The 15,929-nt window shown below is 39.9% G+C and overlaps 2 protein-coding genes across 2 annotated transcripts in view; one reads left to right on the top strand and one right to left on the bottom strand.

Moving 5' to 3' along the window:
• LOC123772491 (uncharacterized) overlaps window positions 1-15,929 on the top strand; it is a 162,173-nt gene that overhangs the window by 146,074 nt on the left and 170 nt on the right. The window contains exon 25 of the mRNA XM_069325956.1: window positions 10,544-15,929. This exon is cut by the window's right edge and continues 170 nt beyond it. The gene's annotated coding sequence lies outside the window, so the exon portion shown is untranslated. The remainder of the gene's footprint in view (window positions 1-10,543) is intronic.
• LOC138365697 (uncharacterized) lies at window positions 6,663-7,169 on the bottom strand. Its single transcript, XM_069326189.1, has one exon. The coding sequence runs from the start codon at window positions 7,167-7,169 to the stop codon at window positions 6,663-6,665; it is 507 nt and encodes a 168-aa protein (XP_069182290.1).

Genomic DNA, 15,929 nt, shown 5'->3' with positions numbered 1-15,929 from the left:
CAAACTCCTCAAAATCTAGTTCTGTCACACATTCAGGCCACAATTTTCTCCAGCCAGAGATCAGGGTTCTTTGAGTCACTTCTTGCCAGGCTTTGTCAACGAGTTTTAAAGAACTACAAATGTTAAAATGGTCTTTCCAGAACTCTTTGAGAGTGAGGTTTGTGGCTTCAGTCACTTCAAAACATTTCTGGAAAAGTGTCCTTTCATAAAGTTTCTTAAAATTCGCTTTGATTTTCTGGTCCATAGGCTGAATTAGAGGAGTGGTGTTAGGAGGAAGGAACTTTATTGCGAGAAATTTACTGTGCAGTACCGTGTCTGGGGATATGCTTTAGGTTGATCCGGTTCCCCTCATTCCCCGTTTCAGGACTCGGGTCTCCCAGGTCGTCCTCAGAGTTTTTAAGTCTTCCAGCCTGCGATCTATCCTTGCGCCCGTGCCGTTAGGACGTTTGCAGCTTTCACTGCTGTGTTGGTGACGTCCAGGACGCATTTCAGGCGCGAGGATTTGAGGGTCGCACAGGTTCCTGGCCGCCTGTTCTTTATGCGCGTGTCTGCTCCTGTGCATTCTTGTTGCCTTGGGTCGCAGGTTGCAGTCTGTTGTCTCGGATTTGCGTTGCGAAGTTTGTGGCAGCTGCCTCCCTGGTCAGCCCTATCTTTTCCTTCTCTTTGGGTATGAAGCTTCAGGAAGCCGTAGGAGCTCCCCACAGAAAACCAGCGTTGAATGTAATGAAATGCCTTTTTCTGGGTGAGCCCTGGAGGCTCCCTGGCAACCCTCCCTCCCACCGGTTGACGTTTTTTTCGCGTTGGTTGAAGCTTAGCTTCCGAACTGATGCTAGGCAGCCGGCGTGGTGAGGTCCGGGGCTGCCCCTTCCCCCTCTCGGGGCAGGGAGGGCTGCGCGGATGATCAGCGCGGCAGTAAAGTGTGATGTTTGCTTGTTTGCTTGTTTCCTTGAGATTGTAGGGAGTTTCTTCGTCTCTGTTCGGTTTTCTCTTTTAGTTTTTTACCATGTGGGGTTTGTTTTGTTATGCCTACCTTTCTGGGTGCCTAACCCCGGTCGATGGCAGATAAAGAAAACCCCAACCACAAGGGGGTTTTCTAGGGCCATTGCTCCCTGGAACCTCTCTGAAGGGGCCAGGTTCTGGCACTGGTCCCTGGTAGGTCTGAACTCCTTAGCTAATGTCCCGGTCTAATACAACATACATTAGCCCGATAAGCTCAAGGGAGCCTCCGGGGCTCGCCCAGAAAATGGCGCTTCATTACATTCAACGTTGGTTTTTTTACAAAGAATTAAAGTGCGGTCACCGCTAGGTGGGAGACACTGGTAAGCTGAAGTGTGCCATGTGCTTGGTCAGCCCATACGTGTATCAACAAACTCAAGCACAGAGGTAAACTTCGAGTACCGAGTCAAATTGTTCATATAAATTGAGCTCGAGAACCAAAAAATTTGAAAACGGGCATTCAAAATTCGAGGTTCCGCTGTACTAAGATTTGCACTCGTGCATCACAAGTTGATACAAAACTAGTTGCTGTCAAAACAACATTTGCTTCTAAATCATGAAAGCTTTTCAAGAACACTGGGAAAAAAGTTACATATTTGTATAAAATACATTCTAGAGATGTACAGATTTTGCAATGTATGTATAACTTAAATATTAGGATTTAAAGCAATGAAATAGTGTATCATAGATGTTTAATAGTATATGTAACATAAAAGCAGCCAATTGCAAAATACACTGTGTATTTGAAAACAGTTCTACACTGTATTTAATTTATTTACTTAGTTTTTATAGCATGATTTTGAAGACATGAGGATTAAGTAGTAATAGCAGAATGATCTCTACCTAAGGCTATAATCCTCAGTGTCTTTAAAACTGTTATGTTTGTTTTGCTTTGTTCAAGGGAACATGAACTCGCAAGTAGGGTAATCATGTTTACAAATGCTAAAGGTTCATGTGTTAAACCTCGCAGCCATGTAAAGGTGATATGAAAATTGGAATTTGAGCCAATACCCATGGATAAGCTATAGGAAATATTGAATGTGAGAATTTTGAAGCTGATGAAGATGATGATCTGTACCGTGGGTTTTATTTCTAGACATCATGTAAGGTTCTGCAGTCTCTGTACCTGTACATTCTGTCTCAGATCTGGGACACTCTTGTGATAGTTTAGCCAAGTCATCTAGTTGTTGTAGGTTTCATGTTCATGTTTGAATCTCCTTAGACAGAAAAGAGCATGTATATTTAGTTGAATATCTTGCTAATGACTTTTATTCAGTTGACTCAAATAGTAGTGCAATTTATGATGTTATGGAATAGCATGTGATATTTTATTTATGTTTATTTACCTATGTACTTATGTTTAAACGCTTAATTTGTAGGTACAAATATGATTATTTCCAGTAACAAAATTGAAGTTACAAAAATTGGAAAGATGGTTGTGTACTGTATTTTACTGGTAAAAAGTGACAAACTTTTTCTTCCAAATGCTTAAAACATCTTCTCTAAAAAAAAAGGTTGGAAGTGTTCATGTAGGCTGAAAAAATGTGTGTAATTACCCAAGTGTTATTACAGGATGAGAGCTATGCTCGTTGTGTCCCGTCTTCCCAGTATTCTTTGTTGTATAATGCTTTGAAACTATTGACGGCTTTGGCCTCCACCACCACCTCACTTAGCTTGTTTCAACCATCTACCACTACGTAAAAGAAAACTTTCTAATATTTTTTTGGCACCTTTGTTTCCTTAGCTTGAATTTGTGTTCTCTTGTTTGTGAAGTTGGCAGTTTCAGGAATTCCTCTTTGTCAATTTGGTTGATTCCTGTTAGTATTTTGTAAGTGGTGATCATATCACCTCTCTTTCTTCTATCTTCTAGTTTTGGCATGTTTAATGCCTCTAGTCTCTCCCCATAATTCATGTTTCTTAGTTCTGGAAGCCATTTTGTAGCATGCCATTGCACCTTTTCCAGTTTCCTTATGTGCTCCTTGAGATTTGATCACCATACAACAGTTGCATATTTCAATTTTAGTCTCACAAAAGTCATGAACAGTTTCTTTAGTATGTCACCATCCATATCATTAAAAGCAAGTCTGAAGTTGGAAACCGATGCACATGCTTCTCTCACAATGTTCTTTGTATTCCTCTGGCGACAGCTTTCTAACTATCCAATATCACCCCTAGTCTCATTCTTAGACTATTCTTCGTCTTCGGCGACTCTCATTCTTTATTAGAGTTCTGTATTCCTTTTTACATAATTCGTAAGTTGTGTGTGGTTTATTTTCTCTGATTCCACATTCTATAACTATGGCATTTATTCACACAAAATTCCATTTGCCATTTGACGCTCCAAGGATTTATTTTATCCAGATCAATTTGAAGGGTATTACAATCATCTGCATCTCCTATCTTCCCCAGTATCTTAGCATCATCTGCAAAAATGTTCATATAATTCTGTATTCCTTCTGGTAGATCGTTTATGTAGATGATGAACATTACTGGTGCAAGAAGTGAACCCTGTGGTACTCCACTAGTGACACTTCTCCAGTCAGATACATTGTCTCTGATTACTGCCCTCATCTCTGTCAGAAAAATTTTCAGCCATGTCAAAAGATCTCCCTGTCACCCCCTCCAGCATGTTTGAGTTTCCAGAACAGTTTCCAACAGAACACAAACAAGCATTGTTGCTTGTTTGTGACTCAATTCACACAATCTGATGATGACATTATTTGGGTGCAGGCAGCTCGTGCGTTGCAGGATAGGTTTAGGTTGTTGCAATGCGCTAGGGTGGTTGCTTCCACGAATGCCCCGAGGCTGCCCCGTCCCGTCTTCCCAGCACTCTTTGTCATATAACACTTTGAAACTACTGACGGTCTTGCCCTCCACCACCTTCTCACCTAACTTGTTCCAATCGTCTACCACTGTTTGCGAAAGTGAATTTTCTTATATTTCTTCGGCATCTGTGTTTAGCTAGTTTATATCTATGACCTCTTGTTCTTAAAGTTCTAGGTCTCAGGAAATCTTCCCTATCGATTTTATCAATTCCTGTTACTATTTTATATGTAGTGATCATATCACCTCTTTTTCTTCTGTCTTCCAATTTTGGCATATTTAATGCCTCTAACCTCTCTTCGTAGCTCTTGCCCTTCAGTTCTGGGATCCACTTAGTAGCATGTCTTTGCACCTTTTCCAGTTTGTTGATGTGCTTCTTAAGATATGGGCATCACACAACCGCTGCATATTCTAGCTTTGACCTAACAAAAGTCGTGAACAATTTCTTTAGTATATCGCCATCCATGTATTTAAAAGCAATTCTGAAGTTAGAAAGTGTGGCATAGGCTCCTCGCACAATATTCTTTATGTGGTCCTCAGGTGATAGTTTTCTATCTAGAGGGGTGTTGGCTACTCTGTTGTTTTCCTGATCGCACTTATATGTGTCGCTTACCTCCGGAGACTAGCATCTTTACAGCGGACCTTTATGCTATTCTCTATGCTCTTCGTCTCCTGCTTTCTCATTGTCAGTCTTCCTTTGTAGTTGTTGTTGACTCTTGTAGTGCCCTCATGGCTCTCGGGTCCTTTAATCCGGTTCATCCAGTAGTTGTCGAGATCCAGCATTGGCTGTTTCTTGTTCACAGTAAATTTAAGTCGGTTGAGTTTTGTTGGGTTCCCAGCCATATTGGTGTGCCTTTAAATGAGCGTGCGGATGCTGCCGCCAAGGAAGTTGTCCGCTCTTGTCCCATCTCTCGTAAAGGTATTCCATATTCTGACTTTTACCCCTGTTATCCATTCCTCCATCCTTGCCCGTTGGCAGGCTTCTTGGTCATCTGTTACTGGTAAACAAACTACGTACTCTTAAATGTTGTGTTTCCTCGTGGCCGTCCTCCTACCACCGTAACCGGCGATGGGAAACAGCTCTGGCGAGGTTGCGTATTGGCCATACTCGCTTAACCCATGGTCACTTGATGGAGCGCCGCCCTGCTCCTTATTGTCCTAATTGCATGTCCCTCTTATGGTCGTGCATGTTCTTCTTGAATGTCCTGACTTCCAGGACGAACGTGTGTCTTGCTTTCTGACCGCGGTGTCCCTCAATAGAATTCTTGGTGACTCGGATACTTTTGATATCGTTCGTCTTATGCGTTTTTGTTCTCGTATTAGCATCCTTGGTGATATTTAGCACCCTCTGATTATTCCGCACAATTGATGGTGCTACATAGCCTTCCCGGTTTGGTGCCTTCTTTTGATAATTACTTACTTGTGTGCCTTCATCGTATATTTTGAAAATTTGGCATACATCTCATTTACTTTCTTGCCTTGCAACAAGTCTGTCCAATTAAACTCATTAAAGATTTTTCTAAGTCCCCTATAGTGTCCTCTCTAGTGTACAAGGGAAGAAGGTACATGAAGGCAAATATCTCCTCTTTTTTCCTGGTGAATATTAGATTCAGTACTGATAGAACATCCCCTTCCATCATTCTTGTGGCCTGGTTGATGTGTTGATACATGAATGTCTCCAGAATGAGATTTACAGATCTGCCTGTCCAAATGTCCTCTGTTCTTGCTTCGTAGGCCTCCCAGTCTATTGCTTTCAAGTTGAAGTCCCCCAAATTCCAACAATTGTGACTTGTCTCTATCTGACCTTACTACAATTTCTCTCATGACCATTATGAGGCATTCTTGTTTGTCATCCATTTCCTCCTTTTCCTCAAGCATGTGTTGCTTGCTGGTGGGCAGTTAGGCATTTACGATTATCAGTTTATCATCCTGATTCCAGACCTGCAATGCCCACTTCTCGAGGGTTTTCAATTATTAACACCCTTACCTTTAGGTTTTCATTCACCAGCACAGCCATTCCTTCCCCCTTCCTAGTTTACCTGTCACATATCCAAACTTAGTAGCCCTTTGGTAATACGACCTCATTTTAATTATTTTCTTAAAGTTTCATCTCTGTTAGTACGACAATATCTGGGACCTTAATCATCTCATAGTTCCAGTATTTTTTATCTCACTCCATCGTATATACAATTTTCAGGAACATGTTCCATTTCCTTTTGTCCTTTAATGATTTTGTCCCCTTCCCTTTAATGATTATCCCCTTCCTCTAATGATTTTGTTGCTTTGTCTTTATGTACCAATTCACTAGCTTTCCATTGAAATGGAAAGCCTTTTTCTGACCCTATGTAGAAAAAAAGAATTTCTGTCTTCATTTCTATTCACATTTAGACATTTTGCTTCAATGAGGTTCATTTTCAGCTTTTCTCTGTCCTCCTTTGAGAGGTTTTGTCTTATTGACCAAAGTTTGCCGTCCTCGTCACATTGCAATTTTTTGGCATTGCGAAGCACTTCTGTCGTATACTTCATTCCATTAAACGTCACCCTTAAGGGGAAGTTATTTTCTTTCTCACATTTTCCTATCCTAAATTCACTGACATGCTCCTTTGAATTTAGGCCTTCTAATCCTACTATTTTTCTATGATTTTCATCTCTTCTGCTGCTCTGTCCACCCTAGATGAAATTTCCTTCTCTAAACATCTAAAAATTATTATGGACTTCTATCTACAGTGTTTAGTACTAATTTACTGTTGGTAACCAGTTCTTTCCTAATTGCTTGCCTAAGATCCGCTTCTTGTTTGTCATTTATGGTTTTGACTTCCAAACGCACTTCCTTAATCGTCTTTTTATCTTGCATTTTGTGCATACGTTTCTTTTATATCTTCTTTGTACTTTTCTAGTTTTGTATTGACCTCCTCAATGTGAGTTGTCATTGAAGTTTCCAGGTGCAGATCCTTGCCTAACTCTATGTTAGCCCTCAGGCTTCTTTGGAGTTGTTCACCATATGAGTCTATTTTCTTGTTTATTTCTTCAAAGTCACTATTCTTCACTTTCCACACCTCATTTTCTTTCACTAGTTCCACAATTTGTTCCTCCTGATTTGTTACCTTGTCCGTTAATGCAGTAATAATCTTACCTTGCTGAAAAATACTTCCTTTTAGAGTGCAAAGCTCACTCTTGAGAGCTCCATTTTCCTCTTCCAGTTTAAGCACTTTTTCTTCATACTTCTTTTGCATATCCTCAATTATCGCTAACCTGCCAAGAACACCTTTCCTTATATCTTGTGGTGAGAATCCTTTAAAACAATCATCTGTTGGTGTGTTTACATTCCCCGTGGTGGCAGCGGCGGCCATCTTTGTTATAGACAATAGTTTGTTCTAGAAAACAAACCTTTCCAACTCGGCTATTTTCACTCACTTTTACTTGTTTATTGTAGTTTATTGTATTTTATTTGCTTTTACACTTCCCTGAACCTTTATGTAACCTGAGGTTCCATTCAGGAACCTTGAGGAATTTATGTAACCTGAGGAATGTGACCATTCTCAAGTCGATTGTGTGACACACAATCGACTTGAGAATGGTCCAGGACGGACCGAAACATCGTCATCCCTTCACTTTCTAGTGTGTGGTTTGGTCAACAAGTGTTTATCTTTGTCCACCCAGTCAATTTCCTTAAGTGTCAGTGTCAGTATTCACCTAGTTGCTCTTGCATGGGTTGAACTCTGCTCTTTCGGCCCGCCTCTGAACTGTCAATCAATTGTAACTAACTACTAACTAATTTTTTTTCTTTTCCCCACGCACACACACACTTCCCCAGGAAGCAGCTCCGTAACAGCTACTCCCAGGTACCTATTTACTGCTAGATTACAGGGGCATCAGGGTGAAAGAAACTTTGCCCATTCGTTTCTGCCTGGTCCTAGAATCGAACTCGGCCACAGAATTACGAGTCCTGCATGCTGTCCGATCAGCTACCAGACCCCTAGAGTGTCAGTGTATGTATGTATCAAATTGTATGTGTGTGTGTGTGACAAGAGAGTAATATCATGCATATGTAAATTTGTAGTGATGAATGTGAGTAACTACTCCATACATGTGTCCACATAAAAGCTTTATTATAAATTACAAGGGATGTATCATTGTCCCATGATCAATCTATTTTAATATTAACCTGAATAAAAATAATAGTAGTACTTACAATAACTTTCAGTGTACAAACACAACCATCATGATGTTCCTGTGCTGATTGGCAGTTTAGACTATTTGTCATCGTTACTAGAAAAGTGTTAAGAAATGTCAACTTTGTCATGTACATTGCTTTCATAGTATAAATACTCATACGATGTTTTGATAGAATTAAACACCTTTAAAGTACTGTACTTAAAACACAAGGTACAGTACTGTATAAAGCAAATTAATAACATTGTACTTGTACATTTCTTTTTGTGTGCATTTTAAAAATATAATTATTAAACTGATGATTTGACTCTGCAGTTTTGTGGATTCTCAGCTAACTGTAACAGGGTTAACACTATCATAATGTAATACAGTATTTTATATTATGTGGTGTATTACCCAATTTTCTAACTTGACAAGTTCCTTTGTTCAAACAGTTTACTTCACAGTACATCTTTAAAAGAAGTTTGCTTTTCACCACGCTTGTGAAAGGGTGTTGTGCACATCACCAGCAGTTCCCTTGTTAAACATTGAATTACTCTGTTGACCAAATGTCCAACCAAGTTAATGTGTGCTGCTGTATAGGCTTCCATGTTTCGGTTCAGCATTCTGTGATAAAACAATTAAGTTTGTGCTGTAAGATAATATTTACAATATTTTTTCTATGCTATTTAATTTTATCAGGATGTACCTGCTTGATACCTATTAAGAGACTTACGTTCTCGTACTATGTCAAGTTACATATTTGTCGTATATTTTGAAGAATGTCTAGATATATATACAAGATTTTGGAAGATTTGTTTTTCATTTGCATGAGATATTATGAAAAAGGCTTTCACACATGCATCTGCATAAATATATACACTTACAGATATACATTTAACAGCAAATTAAAAAAAAAAAGTATTGTGTGGTGTACTTGGCACCACACAATACTGAATTTTCTTAGTACTGTATTTTCACACTTCTTTATTGCATTTTTCAATATGTATATAACTTCTTTATACTGCACATTTGTAGTTGGAAAGTTATTCCTTTTGAGAAAGAAATGAAAAAGTGTCTTTTTAGTACATCTGTAAATTATTCTTAATTCCCTTGTAACAAAGTTACATTTACATGATTTTGTTCTGCACAAGTTTTCCAGGAATATATTCCCTGTGCAAACTGAAGGAGTACTTTTTATATATAATATTCATTATATACATAATACATGATTTACAATATTTAAGATGTGATTATTTAAGACTAATTTTATAATATACTGTACAGTGGTACCTCAGCTTACGAATTTAATCCGTTCCCAGAGACGGTTCATAAGCCAAAAATTCGTAATTAAAGCGAATTTTCCCATAAGAAATAATGTAAATTGAATTAATCTGTTCCACACTCCAGAAAATTAACTTAAAAGTAAATTTTATACCTAATTCACTCAAATCTTCAATATTAAAGTACTGTATGTACAAGTTATTACTTACCTTTATTGATGACTCTTGTTAGTGTATGAAAGGCGGTGAGGAGGGGGGAGGAGGAGTGGTGGTGTTAGTGTTTGGAAGGGAAGTCTCCTTCCATTATGACATCAGGCAGTGATGACTTCTCTGGGGTACACTCTGGCACGTTTTGCCTGCATACCACTAGGACCTGCTGTGGCTCACTGCTTGATTTTCTCGCTAAAAATCTATCCATAGAGGATTGTTTTCCCTTTGTTGTAACACTTGTCTGTAGTGAGGCATCACAGTATCATTAAAAAGGTTAATTCAACGGCCTACTACAGCTTGCTCTGGGCGAGTCGTTTCAACAAAAGTATGCATTTCTTCCCACAGCTTACACCAATTCCTAATTGTTGAGGAAGGGACATTCTGTCTCCCCTGAAAACATTTCCTCAGCTGTCTCTTGTTGCTGATCCTTGTGGTCATTCTCACATGTGTTTTCTTGTCTTGAACCTTACCATTAGCTTTCTTGGGACCCATGGCGAGATATATAATAATAAATTTTATGTTCAAATACCCAAAAATCCGAAAAACACTGAAATTCTTTACAATAATTCGGGCGCGATTGTCAACATGCAGGAGGCACTGGTAAACTGAGGCACTGGTAAACTGAGGCATGGTCGCCATACCACCACACACTAGGTTGGCCACTGTACGCGTATCAACAAACTTCATTTCTCAAGGCAGAGTTCGTAACCAGATTCTGATTTTATGAAGAAATTGGGCTCATGGTAGCCCGAAAAGTTTGTAAACAGGGGCATTTGTAAGTCGAGGTGTCACTGTAACAGTAAATACTATGGGGTTGAAAATGCTAAATACTTTAGATAAACATTGGCCTAGTGTCTCTGGGCTTAGTCTCTCCAAAGGTATTGTATTATCTCTTTCTTTTTTTTTTTTCTCCACTTTTTAATAGATTGCAAAGAGTAGCCACTCCTGTGGTGCATTTTATAACTGGAGCTTGCTATGTTACAATACTGTTTACAAATTTAAAGTCAACCAAGAATTTTGTACGTGACTTATGAGTTTAGGCAACAACTTATGGTAATTATACTCTCTTCCTACTGCAGGTACAAAATAAGTTCGTCATTTAAGAAAAAAAATACTCCTCGTGACTCCTACCAATTTTCTCATTGATTCTTATGTTAATGTGATATCATTGTGCCTTTGATGAGAAGCGTTGGAGGTAGAACTACTGGACCATAAGCCAGAGTGCACAGAAGCAGTGTGTGTGTGTGTGTGTGTGTGAAACCCTGATTGCACTTCAGTTGGAAGCCTCAGGACCCCTAGAGGATTCAATATAATGCCAGGTTGCACTGATTTTGACCATGTCATGGTGTAGTAGTAGTCTAAGATATTTGCTTGGGAGTACTAAGTGAACAGGTTCGAATCCAACCTCATGGCTCCTACTGAATTTCTCATTGATACATCACATTAATGTTATTTCATTGTGCATCATCATTTAAAAATTTAAACAAGAAAACTTTCAAGTCCATACAGGCTATATGAGACCATGAGTATGAGTATGCATCACCAATATGCAACCTGCAACTTGTGAAGCACAAATAGAAATTTGAGAAGGTTCAAAGGCTTGCACTTAGATTAGCACCAAAATTGAGAGGGCTCAGCTATGATGACAGGTTGAAGGAACTTGCTCACAACCTTAGAGGAGAGATAAATCAGAGATGTGATCACTACATGCAAGATTCTAGGGGGGAACAACGAATGTGGACAAGGCTGCTTATTTAAATTAAAAATAAGACAAGGGGGACATTGTTGATACTGGACACACACACACAGTCGAGTCGTGGAGATGTAAGGAAGTTTTTGTTCCCTGTATGGTTAGTCATCAAGTGGAATACATTGAGGGAAGAGAATGTTGAAGCCAATTCCATCCATAACTTGAGCGAAATATGATGAAAACTAGTGATGTTGAGAATGATAAAATCGTGAGAAAAAGAATTATTTTTATTAAAACTAAATACAATGAAGATGAAGTTTAAAGTTTTAAATGTATGTTTTATAGCATCAACTTTGCAGGTATGATATTTGTCTAAACTTTGACACTATTAGTTTTTCACAATTTTGAGCAATCTGGAGATTTACTGTTCAAAATTAAGGACATTAAAGTGAAGAATGAAAAGCTAGTTAATTTATATGTTACCTTGCTTTTTACCAGTGTTCCAAATGACTAAGCCTTGAGATTACTGAAGGATAAGCTGCCTTCATCCATCCTACAATAGATGAAGATAGGCACAATGAATATTGGACTATGAATGTACTACAAATGCCTCTGCTTTGGCTGTTAGTTCTACTAACAGCCAACAACACGGCTTAACAATGAGGGCACCCATTTGTGATGTACTTGCTAATTTATTAATGGAATTGCTCAAGGCAAGATCATTTTCAGCATCATTCCCAGCTCTGTGAAATGGCTTCATTAATTTTAGGAACAGACTGTTGTTACACTGAAGTTCAATGTCTATAGGACACAAACTTATTTATATGACCTCTTGTTTTACTTGCCACAATAGGACAAAATAAATCATAGCAATTGGAATCTTTCTCTGAGGCTTTAGGATGTGTTGCTAGCAAATCCTTGATTATGAGAGCCAATACATCTCTAACTTCTTCCTAATCCTTCAATACATTATATCCTTCTTAGAAACTGTAGAAACATGCATATAAGATCAAGAGCAACAACAAAATACAACCAGTGCGCTGACTCCTAATGGGATAGACCGCAAATACCTATAATAAAACAAATGTAGGATTGTACACACAACACCATATACAGTCAAATCCCTTGTTGGAAGCAGGACTTGCAACAACTGTTGCCAGCAGGACTTGCAACAACTGTTGCCACAGTAGAGATATATATACTCCAATACTGTAGTTGTCAAAATATTTAAAGGTGAAACATCCTGAAATTTATTGCAAGACACTATGAATATAAGTACTGTATGGTGTGCCTGCAGTGTCAATAACAAACACTGCCTGTCTCTTGCATAGTAACAAAAGCAACACCTTATGTACATCAGAAATGCTAAACTCGTCAAAGAAGGAAGATAAAATTGAGACTGTGCACAATGAAATCCCAATACAGTAGAACCTCAAGTGATGACCGCCTCAAATGGCGAGCAATTTGGGTAACGAGCACCCCGATTGCCGACAATTCTTCTCGTTAGGCGATCGCTCGTTTGAATAACGTCAACACCACATGGTGGGGTAGCACAGCCTCCGACGATAGTGTTGTTGTGGTGTCGTGCACGACCAATATTCCTCTATATCGTTCCGCATATAAGTGTGATAATCGTGGGTTTTGTGTGGGTTTGTGACTACACTTCTTAACGCACGATGTCGGCAAAGCAGCAGCTTGGTAAAGATGATGTTGGCAAGGGGAAGAAAGAGCCAATCACTGTGGACATTAAGAAGGAAATCATAGCAAAGCACGAGTGTGGTGTTTGTGTGGCTGATCTCACCAGGTAGTATGGCAGGTCTTCCTCAACAATTAGCACCATTTTGAAGAGGAAGGAACAATTTAAGATGCTTGATGTGGCCAAAGGAATTACAAAGGTTACCACGAAATGTCTAAAACTCTTAGATGATGTTAAAAGGCTACTGCTAGTATGGATGAATGAACGTCAATTACAGGGCGATAGTGTCTCTGAAGCTATCGTTTGTGCTAAGGCAAGGGTGCTGTATGTGGACCATGTCAGGAAGATACCAGGTGCATCGTCTGAAGACGAGTTATTTAAGGCACGCTGTGGATGGTTCGAGAACTTTAAGAAGAGGAGCGGTATACACAATGTTGTAAGACATGGGGAGGCTGCCAACTCTGATAAAGCTGCTGCCGAGACTTTTGTACCACAGTTCCAGGAATTTGTTGATTGGGAACAGTTCCTGCCCAACAGGTTTTCAATTGTGACGAGACTAGGCTGTTTTGGAAAAATTTAACGAGGAAGACCTACATCACGCAAGAAGAACAATCGTTGCCTGGCCACAAACTGATGAAGGGTCGGTTCACCCTCGTGCTCTGCGCCAGTGCAAGTGGCGATTGCACGGTAAACCCGCTGCTAGTCTACCACTCAGAAAATCCACGCGTGTTCAAGGCGTGTAAGGTGCACAAGACACGGCTAAATGTGATGTGGAGGTCCAACAGGAAGTCCTGGGTAATGCAGATCTTCTTCAGTGAGTGGTAAATGATGTTTTCGGCCCCACAGTGAGGAATTATCTCGTCAAGAAGCAGTTACCACTCAAGGCTTTGCTTGTGCTCGATAATGCACCTGCGCATCCTCCACAAATGCAAGATGATCTGTTCCCGGAGAATCAGTTCATCTTTCTGAAGTTTCGGAAGTTTCTTCCTCCAAACACCCAAAATGCTTTTAGGTGTTTAAACCTTTTTTAGGTTAACTTTAAACCTAAACCTAAAAGTGTGTAAACCGGTCTTTGAAAATGTAAGAAGTCCTTGCGACTTCTGACATTTTTAAAGACAGGTTTACACATATCATTTCATGCTTGTATTCGTTTTGGGTGAGGTGATATGACACAAATGTTTCTGGGTGAGGTGATATGACACAAATGTTTTTGGGCGAGGTGACAGAACACGAATCAATGGGTATATATTGGATATGAGAACATAAAAATGAAAGTAACTACAGAAGGCCTATTGGCCCATATTTTCTCTTGCTGCTTCTATGTTGGTTCGGGGTCTTGAAGTGGGTAGAATATAGTTATGCGTTAATTGGCTGTTGATTGCTGGTGTTGACTTTTTGATGTGTAGGGCCTCGCTGATGTCGAGTCTCCTGCTATCGCTGTATATGATTTCTGTGTTGCTTGTTAAGATTTCTCTGCTGATGGGTTGGTTGTGTGAGGAGATTATATGTTTCTTGGTGGAGCCCTGTTGTTTGTGCATTGTTAATTGCCTAGAAAGAGACGTTGTTGTCTTGCCTATATACTGAGATCTTGGGGCTTACAGTCCCCAAGTGGGCATTTGAAGGTATAGACGATGTTCGTTTCCTTCAAGTCATTCTGCTTGGTGTCTGAAGAGTTTTTCATGAGTAGGTTGGCCTTTTTTTTGGTTTTATAGTAAATCGTCAATTGTATTTTCTTACTTTTGTCTGTAGGGATAACGTTCCTATCAGCAATGTCATTCAGGACCCTTTCCTCCGTTTTATGAGCCGTTGGAAAAGACGTTCCTATAAAATAGTCTAATAGGGGGTACATGTGTTAGTTGACTCTTAAGAGGTTGCATGGCATTTCACCTTTCTTTTTGTGATGCCTTCAACAAAACCATTAGAGAAGCCATTGTTGACTAGGACCTGCCTTACCCTACAGAGTTCTTCATCGACTTGCCTCCATCCTAAGCTGTGGCCGAGAGCATGGTCGACGTAAGCATTGACACCCCTCCTCTTGTACCTGTCTGGGCAGTCACTATTGGCACTGAGGCACATTCCTATGTTTGTTTCCTTAGTGCAGACTGCAATGTGGAAGCCTCCGCTCCTTTCCATGACCATTACATCTAGAAAATCCGTTACATCCTTCTCCATCTCGTAAATGAAACTCAACACAGAATTCCGCTCGAATGCCTCCTTCAGCTCCTGCAGATGTCTGGCATCAGGTACCTGCGTAAAAATGTCATCAACATACCTGCAGTATGTGGCGGGTTTCAAGTGAATGTCAACTAAGACCTTCTGCTCAATGGTACCCATGTAGAAGTTCACAAACAGGACACCTAGAGGGAGAACCCATGGCGACCCCATCTACTTGCTTATACATGTGCCCATCTGGGCGCAAGAAGGGTGCCTCTTTAGTGCAAGCTTGGAGTAGTTTCCTGAGTATGTTTTCTGGTATGTCAAGAGGAATACAAGCCGGATCACGATACACTCTGTCCGCAATCATCCCGATTCTTTCATTTGCAGGTACGTTGGTAAACAGTGATTCTACATCCAACGAGGCCCTTATCCCTGTGGCCCGAGTTCCCCGCAGTAAGTCAACAAATTCCTTTGGAGACTTCAGGCTGAAAGCACAAGGTACATAAGGAGTCAGCAAGCCATTGAGTCGCTTAACCAGTCTGTATGTGGGTGTGGGTATCTGGCTGATGATTGGCCGAAGTGAGTTTCCAGGCTTATGGGTCTTGACATTTCCATATGCATACCCAGGTTTGTATTCCCCAATAACTTTTGGCAGGTGGAGTCCGGATTTCTTGGTGTTCGTGGTTTCGATCAATCTGTTTACCTTCGTTTTCAATTTGGCTGTATTGTCCTTCGTTACCCTTTGGAATTTAGTTTGGTCAGAGAGTATGAGGTTCATTTTTGCCAGATATTCGTCTTTTTAAGAATAACATATACTGTAGACACTCGATTATTTGGGATTCAAACATTCTGGAAAACGCCTTTATACGGCCAAAATCATGACCGGATAAAGTTATCTCAATATCCGGCCAAAATGGCCATG

Source organism: Procambarus clarkii, chromosome 17 (assembly GCF_040958095.1).
Source record: "Procambarus clarkii isolate CNS0578487 chromosome 17, FALCON_Pclarkii_2.0, whole genome shotgun sequence".
NCBI classification, from domain to species: Eukaryota; Metazoa; Arthropoda; class Malacostraca; order Decapoda; family Cambaridae; genus Procambarus; species Procambarus clarkii.
The sequence above is the reverse complement of the archived record's forward strand: the minus strand, read 5'-3'. Positions and strand labels throughout refer to the sequence as shown.

Excerpts from the sequence above, each read along its gene's own strand:
- LOC138365697 (XM_069326189.1), bottom strand. The coding sequence starts at position 7,169 with ATGGCCGCCGCTGCCACCACGGGGAATGTAAACACACCAACAGATGAT.